The sequence below is a fragment of the Mauremys mutica genome, chromosome 4, assembly GCF_020497125.1.
Source record: "Mauremys mutica isolate MM-2020 ecotype Southern chromosome 4, ASM2049712v1, whole genome shotgun sequence".
Classification (NCBI taxonomy): Eukaryota; Metazoa; Chordata; order Testudines; family Geoemydidae; genus Mauremys; species Mauremys mutica.
The window spans coordinates 61207950-61229448 of record NC_059075.1 but is presented as its reverse complement, the minus strand read 5'-3'; the positions used below and the strand labels follow the sequence as shown (position 1 = coordinate 61229448).

Sequence of the window (21499 nt, the reverse complement as noted above, 5' to 3'; positions counted from 1 at the left end):
TTTGACGATGACAAAAAGATTGGGGGAGTGGTAAATAATGAAGAGGACAGGTCACTGATACAGAACAATCTGGATCGGCTGGTAAGCCGGCCTCAAGCAAAGATGTTTCTGTATGGCCAAATGTAAGGTCATATTCATAATTTCCATATATGTAGGCCATACTTGAGGGATGGGGCTCTGTCCTTGGAAGGAGTGACTCTGAAAAAGACTTAGTGGTCATGGTGGATAATCAGCTGAACATGAGCTCCCAGTGTGAATGTGATCCTTGGATGTGAAAATGTTGAATATCAAAGAGTAAGGAGGTTATATTACCTCTGTATTTGGCACCGGTGGAACTGCTACTGGGTTACTTTGTCCAGTTCTAGTGTCTCAAATTCAAGAAGGATGTTGATAAATTGCAGAGGGTTCAGAGAAGATCCACAAGATTGATTAAAGGATTAGAAAACATGCTTTTATAGTGTGAGATTTAGGGAGATCAGTCTATTTAATTTATCAAAGATGGTTAAAGGATGATTTGATCAGTTTATAACTACTTACCTGGAGAACAGAAATTTGATAATAGAGGGATCTTCAGTTTATCAGACAAAGGTGTAACAGGAGTCAGTGTCTGGAAGTTGAAGGCAAACAAATTCAGATTAGAAATCAGATGCAATTTTTTAATAGTAGTGGTAATTAACTGTTGGAACAATTTACCAAGCATTGTGGAGGATTCTCCATCTCTGGAAATTTTTAAATCAAGACTGCATAGTTTTCTAAAAGATATGCTCTAGTTCAACCACACCCATTGAACTTGAAGTAGAATTCAGGTCAGGGAAGTCTTATGGCTTGTGTTATGCAGGAGGTCAGACTATGTAATCTCAGAAATCCTTTCTGGCCTTAAAATCTACAAATCTTTGCTAAGTCCTTGCAGAATCAAGGCCAAAAATGGATACAGTACTCATTTCAGATGATGTACCTGAAGACCCAGACCCTTGATTAAAAGCACAAGCTAAAAATAGAACACATTTGTTCACTTCAGTCATTGAAAAAATGTAGCAATATTTTGATATAAATAACCAAGGGGGAAATCTCCTTTCAAGTTTTGTGGCATTCAGGAATACCTTTTGAGAAATTGTTATTACACATATGACACAAACCAGAAGAATTATTTAGAAGGCAATTGATCTTGGCAAAGAAACTATAAAACTCTTCAACAGCTGATTTATGGTGCTTCCCAAGAAACAAAATCTCAAACTGAACAAATTTATTTGCAACTGAACATCATTATCACATAGGTAGGGCCCTACCAAATTAATGATCCATTTTTATCAATTTCATGGCCAGAGGGTTTTAAAGTTGATCAATTTCACGTTTTCCGCTGTTTACACCTGAAATTTCAGTGTTGTAACTGGGGATCTCTACCTAAAAGGTACCCGGAAGTGGGTCTGATCTACTTCCTTCCTCCCCTGAGCTGCCATGTAAGGGAAGGACAAGTCTTGTCCCTCCCCAGCCCAGTAGGGACTTGTAGCTAGGAGCTGGGGCACCCCCAGCAGCTGGGGAATATTGGATCCATCTCCACAAGTCTCCTCCAGCTGCAGGAACCTCTGGGGCTAGAGCTTCCTGCAGCAGGGGACAGCACTCTGAGGTGGGTTTGATCTCCCTGGGAGAGCTGCCCTACATGGAAAGACAAGTCCTGTCCCTCACCAGACCAGCAGCAAGAGGGAGATCAGATTTCACAGGGAAGGGCTTATTTCACAGTCTGTGACTCGTTTTTTCACTGCCATGAAATTGGTAGGGCCCTACACATAGGGCATAAGTAGCTCTCATATGCACAGTAACTTTTTTTGAATTTGGAAATAAAACCAATCATATGTGTTCAAAAATAAGCTTTCTTATTACTGTCCTGACCATTATGCCTGTATTTGTAACAGAAGAAAACAAAAGAACAATTGATAAGGTTGTAGTAGAGACATTCTCAAAGTCTGCTAAACATTTATTTACCTTGAATAACATCAACAACATAAATATTTCAGGCTTTTTTGGAGAACTTAAAATCCTGAAGATAGATGATGAACAGTTTGAAGCAAAAAGGTTATTTGGATTAGTGTTAGACAACCCAGGAGCTTTCAGTAACGTTACTAAATGGACTGGGTAAGAAAGGAATTTGGATGATTTTTTAAAAACACATAAGCAAAAAAACACATAGGCAATAGTTGATACTAAGTATAGCAAAAGGCGCAACAGTTTAATTTTAGAGTGTAAGCTCTTTTGGGCAAGAATTTGTAGTATGTTTGTAAACCAAATATCAAGCACACCTTGTGGCACTATAAAAGTAATAGTTATGATATGCATGAGGAAAAAGTTATGAGATGCATGAGGAAAAAATACATTGTAGCTTCAACTGTGAACTTAAGCGGGTCCACTCAAAAAGTTCTTCTCCTATGTTGGTTTTTGTCACTCCTTTCTCTTCCAGAACACCTTATATAAGATTCAACTGAAAAAAGGATTCTCTAACTTTTTTTAATCTCTGGGTTACAGGTATGCAGTTCATATGATATATGTGGCTGCCCATTTCATTCAAAGATCAGCTTGTTTCCTTTAATAACGGTGAATGTTTCAGTACATGATTCTTACTTTCATCTGTTGGATTCTTTGTACTTCCTGTGTTCCTACCTCTGTTATTTGATATAAGGTATTGTTGTACTAGATCAGGCCATTGCTCACTCTCTCTGAAAATAGACCATAAATACCTATAGGAAAATATAGAGAACTTATTTGGCCAAGTTAACATTGCTGTGGAGATTCTAGTTTGTGCATTTCCTGATATATTTTTTTAAACTATGCAGCATTAGTATTGCATTAACAGATTTTGCATCTTATATACGTATACAAAGTTGTGTAATTTAACATGCCCAGAATTTTGTATTCCTATTTCTAGTGACCATATATTGAAATAAGGTGCTTGTCAGCTAGCCAAAGAGAGGAACAGAAGTTTTATGAGCTGGGGACAAAAGTGATCAATGATATAGCAACACTAGAATAGCATAACTGCTGGCTTGTTTTGAAACTCTTATTTCAGGCAATTGGTTGACCAGTGTGCTTGAAATAATCTCTTATTAAAATTATTGCCATATTTAAAGTGCTGTAGAAACATTAATGAATCCCCATAACAATTTTATGAGGTAGGTATGTATTACTGTTCCCATTTTATGATGCAGACTGAGGCAGAGTGGTGAAGTGACTTGTCCAAGACCACACATGGTGGCGGAGTCCACAATAAAACTATCGTTGGGAATGGGCTTTCCTGACGCCACACCCCGTTAGTATCTCCAGAACCCAATTCTTAATAAAAGTCAACCCTTTGTGTTTCTTAATATCTAGGTGCCAGCAGTTAGGCCTGTTTTTAACAGGATGAAGGTGCACTACAGAAAAGCACAACAACTTTATTGTTTATTATTATTATTATTATTTTATTTTTTTTCTTACTGCTTAAGAGTTTTTTGTTCCCAGACAGTTTTGTCAATTTTATTTCATGGAATGTTTTTGGGAAACATGTTTCACATCCCAGTCATTCCAACTTTCCATTGTTCTCTGGCTAGTCTTTTGGTTACTTCAGAAATCTCTAGATTGTAAGCTCTTTTGATCAGGAACCCTGTTTTTCTCTGTCTTCTATGAAGTGTTTAGCATCTTTTGGGGTTCTATAAAATAATATGCAATACATTCTGCCAGTGCACTTAATTCCGTCTCTGCGGTCCCTGGTAAGTGAGGTAATAGTAATGGGTGCATTTTGTTCTCACCCAGCTGTGTGTTTGGAGGCATCTGTGCATGAGGACAGATTTGTTCTATGGCCTCGGAGCTGGGTGCCAGGGACGATGGCAGCTGCACAGAGCTGGCGAAGCCCCTCTATCTGCAATGTCTGGAGAGAGCTCTGCGATTGGATCAGTTTCTACGACAGACATCCACCATCTTCAACAGGAGTATATCCAGGTACCAAAAACCTATCCTGTTTTAGGTTGGTAATACCCAGAAAAGAGACATTGTATAGTATTGTTTCCAGGCAGCCCCCATATTAAGGGGTTAGTAACCATTTGTACAAAGTATAAATCCTGCTTTTTCAAGGATTTTTGTTCTCTGGTCTTTTTACCTAACATTGGTTGGTTACTTGGCTCATTGTTAGCCCAGATACCGTATAATGGTCAAGAATTCTTTTTGTCAGCTTTTACTAAAAAGTAGGCTTAGTTTATTAAATCTTAAATTAGTTTTCAGGGAATTGGCCCTTAATCATTTGTAACATCTCCGTGCTGTTGTCAGACACAGAATTGTGTGGTAGGAGACAAATATAACTACTAAGAAACAAAAATCTTCTCTTAAAAAAACAAACCAACCTACCAGTATCATCTTTGTAAAACATGTTGAGATCTTCCAAAGAGAAATGCTATGTAAGCGTAAAGTATTATTACATGTACAAGTCAAACATGACTTTAGTAAGGTGTCCATTAGCATCCTTGGTAAAATGTTTCATTCAAACAAATTTCATTTTCTATATGAATTTTGGATATGGAAATTGATGTGAAATAAGAGGGGGGGTTTTGGGGGGTGGGGGGGCTGTCAGAAAATTAGTTACCCATAGGAAAATGTAAAAAGGAGTAGACTTTTTTTTACCACCATTTAGTGCTTTTATTTTCTTCTTTTGTATTACCGAAGAGCAGTAGCAATGCCATAGCTAAAGGTGAGCAGAGCTTTCTGTTCAAGAGCTCATTTTTCAGAGTGCTCTAAAATGCATATGTATATATAGGCAGATTGCCTTGAAAACTGCCAGGAAACATCAGGGCAGGGGTAGAATTAATGGTGCAAATCTGGGGTTATTTGCTCCAGTGGGTCAAGTTACATACTCCCTTTTGAAATGACCCACTTTAAAAAAAAAATTTGTTCTGAATCTTCCCCCCCCCCCCCTTCAGAGCTGGGGGGGAAATATAGGAAGGATCCACATGAAACTGATATCAGTGGATTTCTCATTATTTCAGCTAGTGTGTGCCACAGAGAATCATCTATATGACACTATTTCAAAAGTTTAGACTTTTTCTGGTTCTGCAAAGGGGTTCACAACTGTTGGTAGTCAGATCTGGGATGGAAGAAGGATAGAACCAAAACGCATCAATTTCAAGTTGATTTTTCAAAGGGTTGTATAATTTACAGGGACATCCAGATTGGTTTAAGATTTAGTATGCCAGTAGAGGACGTGGATTGCAGTTTGTGGTGTAAATTTGGAGTCACTGGGTCAAGAGTTTCCTAAGATACAGCCCTTAACAAGGCTTGCTTTTACTTTTCAGTGTGTTCTAAATGCATGTCTAGGCAGATTGCCTTGAGAATAGTTATGCCACAGGATAGTAGATATGGCAAATTTGGGGTTATCTGGTCAAGGAGTTCCCAAGATGAAGTCCTTCCCCCCAGTTACCTGCTTTTAATTTTCAGAGTGTTCTAGAATCATGCACACATCAGCAAAACTGGGTGGGTAATTGAGAATGGTCATGCTACAAGTACACAGCATTGAGAAACATGGGGAATTGAGAATGGACATGTTCTATGCATGACACAGCTACATAAGTTCTGAGATGTGGGTAAGGAGCTGAGACAAAGGAACCTGTGCCCAGGCTTATCTCAAGGCTCAGGTTCTTACTCAGTTCATGCTCCCCAAGGAAATGCTCAGTGAGTCAGAAGCTGAATGAGTGACCCGCTCATTTGGTGGCTTAGGCTGAGTGGAGCTGATCTGAACTTGAACTTTGCCTTTGAAGCACTAACACTAAGATTTAGGACTATAACAGTACCTTACTCCTCCATAACCAACCCTGTCACTTTGTACACTGCACAACTCCAAGTCAGCACTCCCACTCATACAGCCAGTGGAGCCTCGTTGTGCTCTGTGCAGGCCTCTTGATCCAGGGAATACTTGCAGCTGGTTGGAAAAGGCTACTATGATCTTCCTGATGATCTAGGACAGGGATCAAAGTGGGCAGAGCAGAAGGTGTGTAGTAAGTGTCCTCTTAATTCTGCATTGCTTGTTTTCTAACATGTATGTTCTGGGAACTGAGTTCTGCTCTAGAAGGGCATGAGGCGCATAGAGCAGCACTGAGCACCTCAACCTTAACTCAACATTATGTTAACAAAGTTTTCGGTGTAAATACCAACATATGATCCTTTCCACCCTTCCTTTATTCTGTTATGTCTGGGCAATGTCATTGAATATGAGCCTGAGAACCATTCTATGTTTTTGGTATGATGACCCACTGCATTTATCATGTTAGATTATCTCCAATTCTCAGGTGGGTTACAAGACCTCATTTCAGTGTGATTTTGTAGCATAGGACAATATGTGCACTGTCTTGGTTTATCAGTTAATTGCATATGTGGCTGAGAACAATACAGTGCTTGAGGACCATACATTTCCAGCAAAGAGCCGAACACATTTGTCTATATAATACAGCAGGTAAAGAGTAGTGACTTGTAATGCCCTTTAATACAGATTCCATAAAAGATATCAGACTCCACTATACAATATTGCTTAAATGGTCTTTGAAATAGAGGGCCATCCTACATCAATTACCTGACTTTCTTCTATCACCTCCTCTTCCAAAATTTTCCATGTAATGTTGCTCTAGACTAATTTTCCTATTTCCCAAGATCCTTCTCCCTGGAATAATAAGGCAAAATTATGACTTCATTTGCTTTTGCATTTATATTTTTAAATCACTACACCATTTTATTAAAAGTTTTATGATACTATCAAATTAGAGAGCAGTTGGCAAATTTATGTAAGAAGTTAACATTAAGCAGTGCTTCAAATTTTATAATTGTTGCAGACAATTTGAGACCTTTCCAATCCCTAATTCCTAATCTCCAGTACAAGTGCCACACAGGAAAATTGCATTTTCTATAATGTCTTTTATGGGTGTCCTTGCCCCTAGTTATGAGTGTTTTCCTCTCCTGCTGTGATCATATTTTTGTGTGTCCTATTGCAGTGATGAAAGCGAGGATGGATTGGATGACAATCCTTTGCTGCCACAGTCTGGGGATTCCCTGATGCAAGTTAAGGAAGAGCCCCCAAATTCATTGCTTGGGGAATCTTCTGGAGCAGGAAATTCTGGGATATTAAACACACATTCCCTCAATGGAATACTGCAGCCAGGTGAGTGTGCATCAGACTGAATTCCTGCTTGCTATGGGTAAGGTGGCTTCTTTGTTTATATTTATAGGTTTGTTTTTTCCTTTAAATTCACTTGCTTCATAATAAAATGTCCTCTTTAAACAGAGCCAAAGTCAGAAAAAGGGAGTTTGTATAACTTTTCCAAACTGAAGAAAAGCAGAAAGTGGCTGAAGGTAAGAGTACTGGAGGTGAAGGGGAGCTGTGATCAATAACTATTGTGGTGTAGTCTCTAGGGATGTTCTACCTGGACTGGGGAAACAAAAGTAGTTGTGTGGTGGTACTCCCTAGTGTGCTTATGAACACTGAATGCTTTTTTAAAAAAAAAAATAAAACTTGAACCTGCTAGTAAACACTGATGAAAGTGTGGCACATCCATTTATTAACTTGTGTATTATTAATCATGTTTATTGTGGCTAAGGGCCAACCAAGAATGAGGGGCCATTGTGCTAGGTGCTGTACAAACATGGAGTAGGAGACATTCCGTGCCTTCGAGTTTATGGTCTAAATAGACATGGTGAGCGGAAAGGGAGTGAATAAGCAGAGTGAACAAAGTGATGGCAGCCAATGTCATGTTAGTTCCACTTCTTTCTTTTTTTTTGGTGGGTTTACTTAAGAGAGAAAAGCTAGATGTAAAGAAGAAAGAAATGGAGCGGTGAAGGTGGCAGGGGAGAAGAGAATAAAAGGGGCAGGTTGGAGTGAAGTCGAGGTGAAGAGACTGCTCCAACCCGCTTCCTTTCCCTTCCCTCACAAACAGCCAATCAAATGTAGTGCACTAAACATTTCCTCTGACTATAAGCTTCTCATTTCATTTCACCCCTTTCTTGTAAAAACTAAATAATGGGTTATTGAAAGTCTGGTTCCTGGTGTTCCTTATTCATTAGGATTGCTTGACACTGCTCTGGTGATGCACTAAAACTGGCAGTTGCAGCCACATGACAACTCCCCTTCTCTCCATCCAGTCAAATCTTCGCATGGCATTGAGCCATATAACAGTTATACACCAGCCCACTCCTGGTCACTAGCGTGGGATTTGTGGCTGTAGGAACTAGAGCAAGGCCAGGGCTCCTATATGCCTCAGCAACTCCTGGCTACCAGAATAACCCCTAGGGCCATTGGCAGCTGTCACAAATTAGAGCAGTCTAAAGGCTGGCGTAAGTCATATCGGGGACCAGACTGGTATGCTCTCAGCTCAGGATTGGGGGAATATCAAGGTATTTTAAAGCCACTTTTGCAACCCTTGCTCTTCAGCTGCACCGAGGGCTGACTGGACGCAGCCTAAAATTAGGATTATTGTACTGCAGAGCAGTTTTAGGAAGAAAATGCAATGCCCTCTTAACTCGGGACAGAACATAGTATTGTGAAGTGGTGTAACTGTTAAGGGGTGTGAGGATGTTTTGTGGAGCTGTGAAAAGAGGAAAGGTGATATGAAAAATTTTAGTTTGCTCTTTACTCCTGGGGGAATTCTGCACCACTGCGCAATGCAGAATTTTGCAGAAACTAACGTGCGTGAAAAATTCCCTTTCCCCCATAGAAATGGGCTGCCGTGCTGCTAGTTGCCACTAAGGGGTCACTGGACTCAGCAGAGCCCAGCTTGCACATAGAAGACACTGCTGGGGGGAGGGAAAGGAAGCTAGAGGGGTCCTGGCATGCCCTGAGGGAAGGAGAAGGCAGTGTGCAGGAAACTCCTTACAAGTCTGGGACTGAGCATCAGGCTGTTTCTCCCTCTGCATCCATGGGCTGGGGAGGGGTGTGTGTGCGTGTGCGCGCGCGCATGGGGGTATCTGGGCTGGGGGGGGCATGGTTGGGCTCTGGGGAGGAGGGGGTTTGGGTGTATTGGCTAGGGGTGGCCCTGCAGATGGGTTCTGGGGGGGGAGGGGTTGTGGCTGTCTGCCCCACCCCTTCGCCCCTACTGGTGGCTAGGCTCTAGCGGGGGATGGGGGCAGAGAAACAGGAACCAAATTGTCATAGTGGTTTCTTTAAAACTCTACTCCTGGGAGAATTTTTGTGTGTCTGTATTGTCACAGACATATTTGCTGACAGGTATTTTGAAATAAATTGCTGAAATAATTGAAACTGGCATGATTATGTGGTGTTATTTTAACAAATAAAATGTGCAGAGTTTTGTAGAATTTTTAATTTTTTGGCACAGAATGCCCCCCGGAGTAGCTCTTGCACTTTCTTGGTCTCTTCTCTTTTGTTCACTGCACCCTCTTCATTAGCTCAGTGTAAAATCTAACTACTTTTCAGAAAGCTTTGGTGTTAGTTTCTGTATTATTAAGGGGAAGGTCAGCTTTTATTTAGATTAAAAACAAAAACAAAAACCAAACCCAACAAACCCTACCAAAACAAAATGGTATGTTCTACACTCAGTTCTGTCCTGGGGGAGAGGGCGAGTGAGAGAATGACCACATATGACAGATGTTAGTCACATTGCTTAATACACTACTGGAAGGCTCTCTGATGCTATGGTAATGTATGGTATGAAAACCTATATAGACCAGAATGTAGTTATGGGCTTCTTGGATCAGGGTCTTAGTCTCCTCTATATTCTGAAATAGTGACTGAACTGATGACACTCAGTGAATGATAGTATTTTTGGTTTATTTAAATGAGAGGTTTGTGTTCAAAAACATGAAATATGTCTACCACCATGTCCAAATTACAATGAGCTGTGGTCAAATAAATGAAATGGACATTTGAGGCCCAGTTCATTATTGCTCCAGGTCTGAATGGGAAAGGAGAGTGGGAGGGAATGGTGGCTTTATGCTCCTTTATTCTGGAGCTGGTCGCCGTGAAGGTAAAGTAGTTTTAGGACTTGACATAACTTCTACCTCACTGTGCATGGCCTCAAAGGCTCTTCTGGCTTTGTATAAAGAGAGAGAATGTTTCCCTTAGTGTATGGTGCTTGGCCTTTGAGGAATGCTCTCCTGAAAAATTATCATAGTGGCTTAGGCCACAGGTTCATCAAATTTGATATCTTGCTTTTGGTAGTTGCCAGTATCTTTTGAGTGAGTGTGAGAGAGAGAGAGAGAGTGTGTGTGTGTGATTCCATCATTGCTCCTCTCATGTCCAGAATCATGAGGTTAAATTTCATATAGAATTTTTAACTTTGTTACAGTAATAAATTTACTATATAATTTTGTGAATCCAGCTATGGTATTTCTGATCTGTTGCAGCACTAAGATATGCAGGTTAACCTGAACACTTGAAAGAAAAAATGCTTGCCATTTACTGCCCCTTCAGTTTAATCAAGTGTCCCTTTGAAATCAAATACAGGAAAAGGAATTAGAATCAGTGGTATAACTAAAGGGAATGGTGTAGAAAATTGCTGCTTTGGCTGCATATGAGGCATTCCAAACTATTTGTGTTTTGCATGGAAATGCTTTTTGGTGATTTCAAATAGGAAGCACTGTATGAATGGTAATTACTGCAGTTGGATCAGTTCTGCAGTACTTAATTGGGCAAAAAACTGCTGGAATTCTGCCTAAGTAAAAAATTCACTGTGAGGTGTGCTGCTGTTAAACTAGAGATGCTTTCACTCTTGCCAGAGCATCCTCCTGAGTGACGACTCCAGTGACACGGATTCACCAAGTGATGAGGATGGAGAGGAGGAGGAGGAGTTTTCTCTTAGCCGGGAAGAGCTTCATAATATGCTGCGATTGCACAAATATAAGAAACTGCATCAAAGTAAATACAGCAAGGACAAAGAGGTAAATGTGACACACTTCTCACGAATTTTTGACTTTTTGATTTTTTCCCCTGTTTTTTAAAAATGGTACAATATTTTAATTGATCTTAAACTTGCTTACAGAACTGAGTGTAGTCTCTGGCAGACTAGGAAAACATCCTATTGTGCAGCACCCCAGGATAACCTAAAACTTGGTCCAAACAAGTGTAATTTAGTTACAGACCAATGGGCAAGCTGCTGACCTTACATTCTAGAATCCCCTATTCTGAGAATCCCCCAACATTACACAAACACCAATGCACTGGTGGTATCTCTCCTTACCCCAAACCCACGTCCCTCCTCACCAGAGCTAACTACTATCCTGAGACTAGAATTTACTCAGCAAGTGTGAGAAGTGAGGTGTTATGGGATACATTTTGGTATAGCTAGCTGCTGCAGTTAAGGTTGAAATGGTATTTTTAAACTGCAGGCAGCAATTCATAGCCCACACACAGCCTCTCTGCAGTGAGAGAATAGTCATGAGCGCTCTACTTTTTTCAGCAGAGGTTTCTGTCGCCCCCCTTCCCCCTTGCGTTCTCTCTGGTTTTGTTGACTTTTCATTTTTCTCAGTCTTTTTTTCCTTTCTTCACTTTCCTTCTCACATTCCAGACACTTCTCACACACTTACAAATCCCTATAACTTTCCCTCACTAACTGTCCTTCTTTCTCTCCCCCTTTTGGGAGAAGAGGGGATCCTGCTGCTGTCACTGCACTCTTAGATCTCTCCAACTGTTATGGACCCTTCTGACTCCAACATTCCTTCCCTTCTTACATTTTAGGAATGTTGCCCAAACTGTTTTGCTTTCTATTTGAATTGCAGTAGAAAGTGGGGGGTGGGGGGGGGAGAACACTCCCTGTATTCCACATTACATACTGACAAACCATAGTGCTGGGCCAGAGTCTGAAATGAAAATTGGCGCCCTCACTTCAATTTCCTCGTCAGTTCCACCACATAGGTGGAGAAATAGATGATTTTCCCACGCTTCTCATTGCCTATGTCCAGTTTTCTGTCCCTGTTCATCCAGTACAGTCTTGTCAGTGAGTGGCCTCCTCCTGGCGCCCCCTTGTGGCCTCAGGGGAGCCTGGCAAGCAGCCCCTCAGCTCAGTTTCCTCCACTTCAAGGAGCTTCTTAAATATACTCCACACAGACTTTCATAAGTCTAATGACAGCAGCGGATCTTAGAGTCTGATTTTATTTGCACGAAGTTCTTCTACAGCAGCCTTTTGCTGGGAACAGCCCCTCCTCCCTGAGCATCCGTCCTTCAGCTTCATGCTGCCTTTTATAGGGAAATCAGATGATCCCTGCTTAGTAACTAGGGTTGGTTGGCCTCAAGCCTCTTGCCTTTAAGGAGCAAGCCACCTTTTTACAAATCATATATTAAATTTTGGGAAGAGGCCCCAATTTAACTCTACATGCATTCATATTCTTGGAAGTGCAGTATAGAACACCATTGTTAGGCCTTTTTAAAAAAAAATGGAGGCTGATTACACTAGTTGTTGTTTTCAGACTGTAGTTCGAGGTACCATTCAGCTGAAACACCCACAATATTCAGTAGTTTGTCCCAAGGCGGAAGAGAGAACATGCACACAAAAGAGTTTTGTTACAAATTTATTTTTGTGCCGGAAGTCTCGCTACTTCTCCAAAAGCTTCCTGGTTAACTGGATCAGAAGATGAAACTGACAGCATGTTCAGAAGTAAAAAGTCAACTAAACTAGAGAGCAGGACAGAGATTTCCCTGTTATCTGAAATATATATACATTACTTAGTTATTATGGTGACTGGTACTTCAGAAGTGCTGATTTTTGACTACTGAAAATGTTTTGTCAACTATATATATTTTTTTGTTTGATGACCTGTATCTTAGGTAGTTGTACTTGGAATAATTGCTTTAAATAGTCTTTTCCTTTTCCATGGACACTCTACTTGTGTTGTTGTCTGTAGAGTCATTGAAATGATGTAATTTCTGGATTAGACTATTAAAAACCATATGCTGTACCCTCTTCATGCTTAAAGGGATGCTATCCACTTCAATTTAAAAAAATTAATGAAAAATAATTTCAGGTACTACATCTGCCTTATGGTTCCTCAGGCAGCATTTATGGTACAGCAGTTGTGTTTCCCTATTTTTTTGAAAATGTTTTTCTCAAATTGCTGTGTGAAATGCCCACACAAACAACTAAGGACATTGATTGACTAGGTAGAAATGACTTCATACAAATTGCTATCTAATGCACAAAGTATACAAACTGGAAAAATAGAACTTTTGTTTTTTCCCCCACCTCTCATCTGTCAATTATAGTAATTGTATGATGTTAACAAGTAAACACCTGTCTTCAAGCAGGCTGGAGTCTGTCTCAGAGGAGAGAGGAATTGTCCCCCACCTATTCTGGCAGAGGATTCTGTGTATGTGGTCCCTTCATGCCACCTCAGCATAGGACTCTGTGTTAGGCTCCCGCTATTGCTACCCCAATAGATCTAAGATGGAGTGGCACTGTTTAAATCTCCACCACACACACTTAGTCCTCTACTGGGTTGGTGTCCAGAGGAGTGGGGAGCACCCATTTGTAGAAATATCTGCCCTGGCTGCCACCCAAACATATGAGTGCAGCCTTCCCATTCCCTCCTTTTGTTTTCTCTCGAGAGATTGAGGATGGGTTGGCCTCAGGTCCCTCCTTCATCCAAGGGAGAAGCAGTATTGTCTGGTTACTCAGACTGAGTACTAGGAGCAATTGCAATGACTCTCACTAATTCTGGCCAGCTGGGAGCTGCAAAGACAGGGCCTCCACTTTCCCTGGCTGCTGAGAGATGCTGTGGTGGCTGTGATTCCCTTACTACCCAGAGTGCACCAAAGGAAGCAGGAGCATCCTGCCCCTTCATTGGTGGCTGGAGGGGGGAGTGGGGTACACCTCACAGGCCCTCTCTTTTCTCCATCACACTCAGGACAGTCAGGAAGACCCCCTCTTCCCTTGATGGTAGTGGTGACCTATACCCCTTTCAAGATGTGGCAGTAGTTGTCCCCATCCCCCCTAACGAGCAGGTTCCTAGTCTGCTCTGGTGATGGGCATGGTGCTGTACATGGCTTTCTCCCTCTGTGGGAGCCTGTCTACAGACTTGACATTGAACACTGCATTCACTAGACTGGCCATATTTTCACTCTTTACTTTGCAACCATGAAGGTTAGAAACATTACTTTTTAAAAAAAATGAAAACTGAGATTCTGACTTAATCATGTGACTGCAGGAGGTGGGGCCCTATACATATTCTTATAGTGCCTATGCTTTAATTTAGTGCAGCTTTTTGAGCACCCTATTAGCAACTTGGTGGGAGCCTGATGGCTATGCCTGCTTTGCATAAAATAGAGCGGATTTCAGCTATAAAATGGGAATGTGGCCTATAATAACGATGTAGGTCCTAACATGCAGTGTTCTAATTTGAGCCAAGCAGATGGCTATTTGAATTTAGTTGGAGCATTGTAAGCTGAGATCTGTAGGCTGTACAGACAGTTCTTTCATATTACTGTATTAGTGAGGAGGCTGCAATTCACGTTGTAGGGCTTTGGGAACCAGATCTGGCCCAGTGGCTTTACTTTGGGCACCCTGTCTTAATCCAGTTCAGTTTTAAATATGGAGGAGTACACATTTTTCAAACTTTTGTTTATGGACAATATTTGAATTTGTTCACCCATCTATATCTGTTAGCAGTTATGTGCTTAACTGTTTGTCTGCTTCAGTTGCAGCAATACCAGTACTACAGTGCAGGGCTACTCTCCACACATGATCCCTACTATGAGCAACAGCGCCATCTCCTAGGGCCCAAGAAAAAGAAGTTCAAAGATGAAAAAAAATTAAAAGGTGAGGTAACCACCATGTGTTACTAACTAGAGTTTGTATGACTAGACTTGTCATATTGTATTTCCACTTACTAATAAACATTAATCTTCAATACCACTGATGTTAGGTAGATCGGCAATATCACATTTTATAGAAAGAACCTAAGACACAGGCTGTGGCTTATCTGCTCCCTCCAGAGAGAGTTGATATAGTTCCTGCCTCCTAGTCTTGGTCTCTGACAACTAGACTATGCCTGTCTCTGTCACTTTAGAGCTAATACCCTACAACCTATTTTATTACTCAATAACGTTTTGGAATCAACAGATATCATTGTATACTGTGGTTCTGGTACTCAGTTTTCTGGCAAATATAGCAAATGTTTGAAAAGCACAAGAAGTTGCCACATACCCAGATACTTATCAGTATGATCCTTCTAAACAAGGAATTATGGGGACTGAGACCACAGTCTGGAAAGTGGAGGGATGTGTTAGGAAACTGCTGTCTGAGGTGAATTAAAATAGATCTACTTCTGACAACTCTCAGTTAGAGTTTCTCAGATGCATGTTTTTCAGGAAATGCAGTTTCCTTTCTTGACTGAGCTGTCAGCAGCTAGAAATCTGGGAGGAAACTGGAAGAGAAGGTTGTGAACTATCAATGCAAAGTGGATTCTGCCTTGTGCAAGTACTGAAAGTCTGATCTATGTTGAAGGAGGTTATTTTGGCCTGACTTCCTTCCTTCCTTCCCTACCCTCCTGCACATCCCTCCAGCTACAGTTTTTCTCTCAGAAACTTAGTGTACTTGGCTTTGCAGAATCTCTGCAGCTTACTTGTTAATTATCCAATCCTAGTATCTTTTAGTTTCCTCTGAACACATGGTATCTACTAAATATAACTAGACATCTTTTTCAAATGACCAGCAGCTTGGTTTGAGACTTATACTGAATGCTGGTCTTGTTCTTTTTAAATGTCTGTGACTAGAGCTTCACTTAAGGGCAGAAAAACATACCGGCTTCCAAGTATTTTAACTGTATAGGCATGTTTCCCTGGGGAGAGGTGTATCTAGCTCTCATCATCTAGTAATATGATAATTTTCCTGTCTAATGGCTAAGTAATGAAGAGGTAGCTAGTGTTATGAATTGGTGGGCCCAGAATGGGATGAACATAAAACTACTCCTGAACCAGTCCTGTTTTTGCTGGTCCCATTTGTTGTTAGAGATAAAGTGGCTAGGAAAACAGGGCAAGGGAGGACATACGAGTTGATGTGGAGGATCACAAATGACAGGAAAAGAAACTGATCTTGTGCCCATTGTTCCCATGCAGCCAAGTTGAAAAAGGTGAAAAAAAAGAGGAGAAGGGATGAAGAACTCTCCTCAGAAGAGTCACCAAGACGCCACCATCACCAGACCAAAGTTTTTGCAAAGTTTTCTCATGATGCACCACCACCAGGGTCCAAGAAGAAGCACTTGACCATCGAACAATTGAATGCCCGCCGACGGAAAGTGTGGCTTAGCATTGTCAAAAAGGAGCTACCAAAGGTGAGGTTGGCCAGTGGCATTGAATGGTGGATGTCAAGGCAGAGAAGGGTTAAGGTATCAGGAAGTCAGAATGCACAGGAAAACAGAATGCAGTCTGAGATCTTTCTATGGATCACCAGATATCACAATAATATTCCATACGCCATCTGTTGCTGTGTTGATGAGTGAGGTGCTCTCCCAACTTCTCTGATTTGTTTTAAATTAAGTTTTCATTAGATTTTAAGTCGGTATACAATTACTGCAAAGAGGAAGGGGTGCATTCCACAGAAACAAGGAAAAGGCTGGCTGTGGGAAAAGAGGAAAATGGACACAACGGCAGAAGTGTAGGAGAGAAGAGGGAGGGATCGATGGGTTGTTCAGAAAATGAAGAACATGTGAAGCAAGGCTACTTTCCGAACTGGCTTAGCTGCTGCTCAACAGTTAAAGAAAAATGAGTTGTCATACAAAGAGCACTCAGTCACACTACCTTTACAATGTAGAAATAATATTTAAAGTGGTATTCTATAGAACACTGGTTGAAGGGTCTTTTACAAGCCTTGTACAACTTGTATTTAAGTGTGCTTGCTTAACAAAACTAACTGGCCAGGGCCAAAAGGAGACCTTTATAGTTAAAAAAAAAAAAGTCAGGGAGTCTGGTTTTGTACTTATACTTTTTTAGTATTTTGTAATAACACACTAAACTGATCTAACCTTTGTAGCAACTGCAACTCAGGTGAGATTGGGGAGATAGAGGGACAATTTTAGCCATAATGTGCAGAGGGAACTGTCTGCTTCTTCAAGTATGTGTCTAAGTGCAAGATTGGAGTCTTTTGAATAGCAGTGTCCGTTGGGGTCGTTCATGAACCATGTGCTTCCTTGTGTTCCATATGAAGGATGGGATGGCTATGACCTTCCCTCAGTTCCTTCTCGCTGCCGATAGCAGCAAGACAGAATCTGTTGAGCGTCCAACCTGCTAGTTCTTTGCTCCAAGTAAGTCTTCAAAAAACTCTTCAGATCCAACTGACTTTCGACTGCTCTGCACAATATTGACTCATCTTACTGAGTACTGATGGTGAGACGCGCTCTGTATAAGCCCTTCCCCCCTCTACAGGGCCCCTCAACATGGCAAGTTTGAAACCTGGGGGCTTCAAGCCTGTCCTTCCTGCGATAGACTAATTCTGTTCCAAGACGAGTACAAGGGGTGCCTCTTGTTTGGGAGAATCCCATATATCGAGCATATGCTTGGTGTACCTGTTATTTTCTGTAAGAATTCACAAATCATGGGATGTGTGGTGGATCCTTCAGATCGTGAAGAGATGGGCATCAGAGTCTTGGTATCAGACAAGCCAGCTTCCTCCAGTACCCCATCTAAGACACATGTGATACCATCGCTCAGAAGGATGCACTGAGAGAAGACCTGGAACTGCCATAGGCACTGAAGGAGACTCCACTGGCACTACAGACACCTCTGGTACTGAAGTCCAGCACTGAAACAGCTCCAAACACAAAGGCAGAGACCCTAGCTTGGAAGTCAGTGACTTTGCACAAAGACAGACCACTAAAACCTCAGGAGAGAGAACCACCAAGCACTATTTGGTATTAAGGCAGCACTCCAGTTTTGGCAGTGCACCTTTCAGTGTCGAAACCTACAGCTGAACCAGGATTGTCTGAAGTACATTGGAAGAACTAGGACCGTCCGAGGCATCTACCAGTACTGGTGCAGAGCCTGGTATCTTGGCGCTGTATATCTTGATGTCACCCCTAAAGGATACTTACTCCACATCTTCATCACTGGGGCATATGTTCTCATCTCAGCTGAGCAGAGGACCTTCTCTGAGATCCTCATGACATTATTGAACGACTTCCGGGCTTCCCTACTGGGCTTAGCTGCCATCTTGTCAGGAGTGGCATTGGATTGCTCAATACCAGATAAGACAGCCACAGCCATACCCATACAGTATTCCACTGTGGCCCTGTTGGGCTTACTGAGGACCACTTTCATATGCCTCTTAAAGCAGATTTCCAACTAATTTGAGGAAAAGGAAAAGATTGCTCTACCCTGTAGTATCCCTGGCCAGACCACTGGTGACACATGGGAAGAACTAGGAAGAACCAGATCTGGGGGCAGAGGAACACCAGTGTCCTGTCTCACCATCTAAAGACCTCTCAATTTCATCATGCAATGAAGCAGTGTCTTTGGCATGGATACTGGCACCCAGATGACTTCAGTTCATTCCAGAACTGCTTAGGAGAATCAGAGACTCTGGAAATATTGGCACCTGTCATACCGGAGAAATTTCTTAAATTGTTTGATATTTTGACACCTTCCGGTCCAGCCAGGATCACATTCCCCATAAATGAAGGACTGCATGACCCTTAAGGCCCTGTGGCAAACATCGGCCATAACAGCTACTGTAAAGTGAAAGTGAAGCAGTACCAGGTCCCTCAAAAAGGGTTTGTGTAATTTACGCCCATCCTACCCCTGGCTGCTTAATAGTCTTGATGATAAAGGAAAAATCAAAATTGAACAAGAGTACCCCCAAAGGCAAGGACTGAAAAAGGCTTAATCTATTTGAGAGGAAATCTTACTCCTCTGCCTCCCTGAAACTGCTAGTGGCAAATTGCCAGGCCCTCCTGGCTGAATGAGTCTTTTTGATGTGGAATAGAGTAATATTCTTCCTGTCTAAGATCCTGTCTAACAACAGGGAAGAGCTCAAACGAATAATCAAGGAGGGCCAGTTGGTGGCCAAGACCATTCTCCAGATTGTAATGGACGCTCTGACACCATGGCCGATCTATGGCCACAGTGGTGACAATGCACAGAGCATCGTGTCTTCAGGGGGCAGGGATCCCTAAGGAAGTTCAACCCATGACTGAGGACCTGCCTTTTGAAGGCATGGAATTATTTAACGAGTGAATGGTTAGTGCTCTATGCTCATTAAGACTTTAAAGCCATCTTGCTCTCCCTAGGGATTTAGACCCTAGCATGAGACTGCAAACTGTACTGCCCTCAACCCCAGTTGAGGCAAAATGTCTTACCATTCCAGACAGCCTGAGTATCTTGCCAGAAAAAGCCTAATCCTGCATGGATCGTCAGCCTTCCTTTTCCTTGGTAAGGCACCCCTTTCATAACATACACCAACAAATTTGACAACTTTTGAGAGCCCATCAGATCCAGTCCCAAGATCATAACATTCAGAAGCCATCTGACTTCATTCCAACATCTAACTTCATTCATGCTGTAACATCAGACAGATACTAGAGATCATCACCCATGACTACCCCATCCAGTTCCATTCTTTGTTCCTTTCCCATTCCTCTTTAGGGACCCTTGTTACAAGTGGAAGTGTTTTTGTTACTTCATCTAGGAGCCATAGAGGAGGTGCCCACCAGTTTTCTGGGGAAGAGGCTTCTTTTTCTGGTATTTTCTTATTCTGAAGAAGAAAGGGGGCCAGGGGGACTGTCTTCAGTCTATCCTAGACCTAGAAGACTCAGGTACATATGCCATCTCGGGCTCAGGATGGTACCTTTTTGCCTTCATCATTGCATCTTTTCAAGCTCAGGACTGGTTCGTGGCTCTGAGCTTGCATACGTCTGTATGGCTGTCCATCTGGCCCACAGGAAGTACCTAATATTCACAGTAGAGTCCACCCATTACCAGTATAGGATGCAGCCCTTTGGACTCTCCAGCACTGAGAATTTTCACAAAATGCCTGGCAGGAGTGGCAGCATGTTTAAGGAGAAAGGGTATCCATGTCTTCTCAACTTGGATGGATGGCTGATCAGAGGCAAGTCACAGCAGGAGACTGCAACAGCCTAGAGTATGACTTTTCCCTGTTTTCCCAGCTAGGTTACCTTGTGAACTGCAAGAAATCTTTTCTTACACCATCACAGATGATAGAATTCATAGGAGCTTTGATCAACTCTCGGTCGGCAAGAGCTTATCTCCCAGAAGACAGGTTTTGGTCTCTTCAGTCAATGACAAACAACCTAAAATCAAATCCCACAATGTCCATGCATGCATATCTTGAGCTGCTAGGCCACGTATTGGCATGTGATGTTACTAGACATAACCGTCTATCCTTGCAAATGTGGAAGAGTTCAGTGTACTTGCTATCCAATATCATATAAATGAGAGTTTCTGTCCTGCCTCAAGTTGAGCAAGAATGCACTTGGTATCTGGACCCAAACAATGTATCAAAAGGGGTACCATTCTCTGCCCTCTCCCCAACAATGACACTTTTATCATATATGCCTCAGGGACAGGTTGGAGTGCCCAACTGAATCATCTGCAGAGGCAAAGGACCTGGTCCCAGGATGCCTGAAACTATACATGAAATAGTAAGCAAGGAATCTATTGTAAAAAGAGGGTTAGTGTGACAGCTGAATTGCACTGTTTTTTAAGTTTGTTTTACATAATCCCTTTAACTGTTGCAATACGTGTGTATGCCCCCAGTTACCAGGATGAAAGCCATTCTAATACTTCAGAGGAAGGCAGAAATCCCCATAATGCTTATGATTATATAATTGAAGACTGTATTGTAATGCAGTTATATAGTGCTTTGTTTGTGTATGTATGGGTGTTTAAAAATGAATAATTACCTATAAAACATTATCAAACCATAATCCCATAATTAATGGGTATATGAAATTTTGTCTTGTTTTAGGCATACAAGCAAAAAGCTTCAGCACGCAATCTTTTCCTAACCAACAGCAAAAAGGTAAGGGTGGTTAAGCTTCATGTTTGCATATTATATCTTGTGCAAAATTTTTTTGCATGTTGCTGTTGTTTCTTCTTAATTCATTGCCGTATCTTTAAGCCATTGCTAATATAGCAACTGTGGTAGCACATAATTTGATGTTTTCATTACAGATCTTCTCACTCTCTCTCCAGTTTTTAAGTTACCCATTTATAAGTAGGAATATGACTATTTGCTATTGGTGACGTCAGTCCAGCTCTTTGGGCTTGATCATTGAAATAAATTGAAAGCCTCCCATTGACTTTGATGGGCTTTTGATCAGGACCCTGGTGAGCAGATGTTCACATCACCAACAATTAGAGGTAGTCTCTCCAGATTGGGGAAGGGGGAAGAACTCCCACTGACTTTATAAAGTGTGAATAGATTGAGGGAGGGTTTTCTGTGTACATTTATAAAATATGCAGGGGAAGTGGTATCTCCTATGCATTTTAGGAGCTTTACAACAGACAGGTTCTTTCCAGCATGCTTACTTAAGTACAGGGGACAGA

The 21499-nt window shown here is 41.7% G+C and overlaps 1 protein-coding gene across 1 annotated transcript in view; it reads left to right on the top strand.

The window, feature by feature from the left end:
• Positions 1-21499, top strand: part of INO80 (INO80 complex ATPase subunit) — a 125102-nt gene that overhangs the window by 12790 nt on the left and 90813 nt on the right. The window contains exons 2-8 of the mRNA XM_045015832.1: positions 3781-3966; positions 6996-7162; positions 7286-7353; positions 10729-10890; positions 14639-14759; positions 16058-16272; positions 20919-20972. Of these exons, the coding sequence (XP_044871767.1) occupies positions 3824-3966; positions 6996-7162; positions 7286-7353; positions 10729-10890; positions 14639-14759; positions 16058-16272; positions 20919-20972 (930 nt within the window). The 5' untranslated portion in view covers positions 3781-3823. The remainder of the gene's footprint in view (positions 1-3780; positions 3967-6995; positions 7163-7285; positions 7354-10728; positions 10891-14638; positions 14760-16057; positions 16273-20918; positions 20973-21499) is intronic.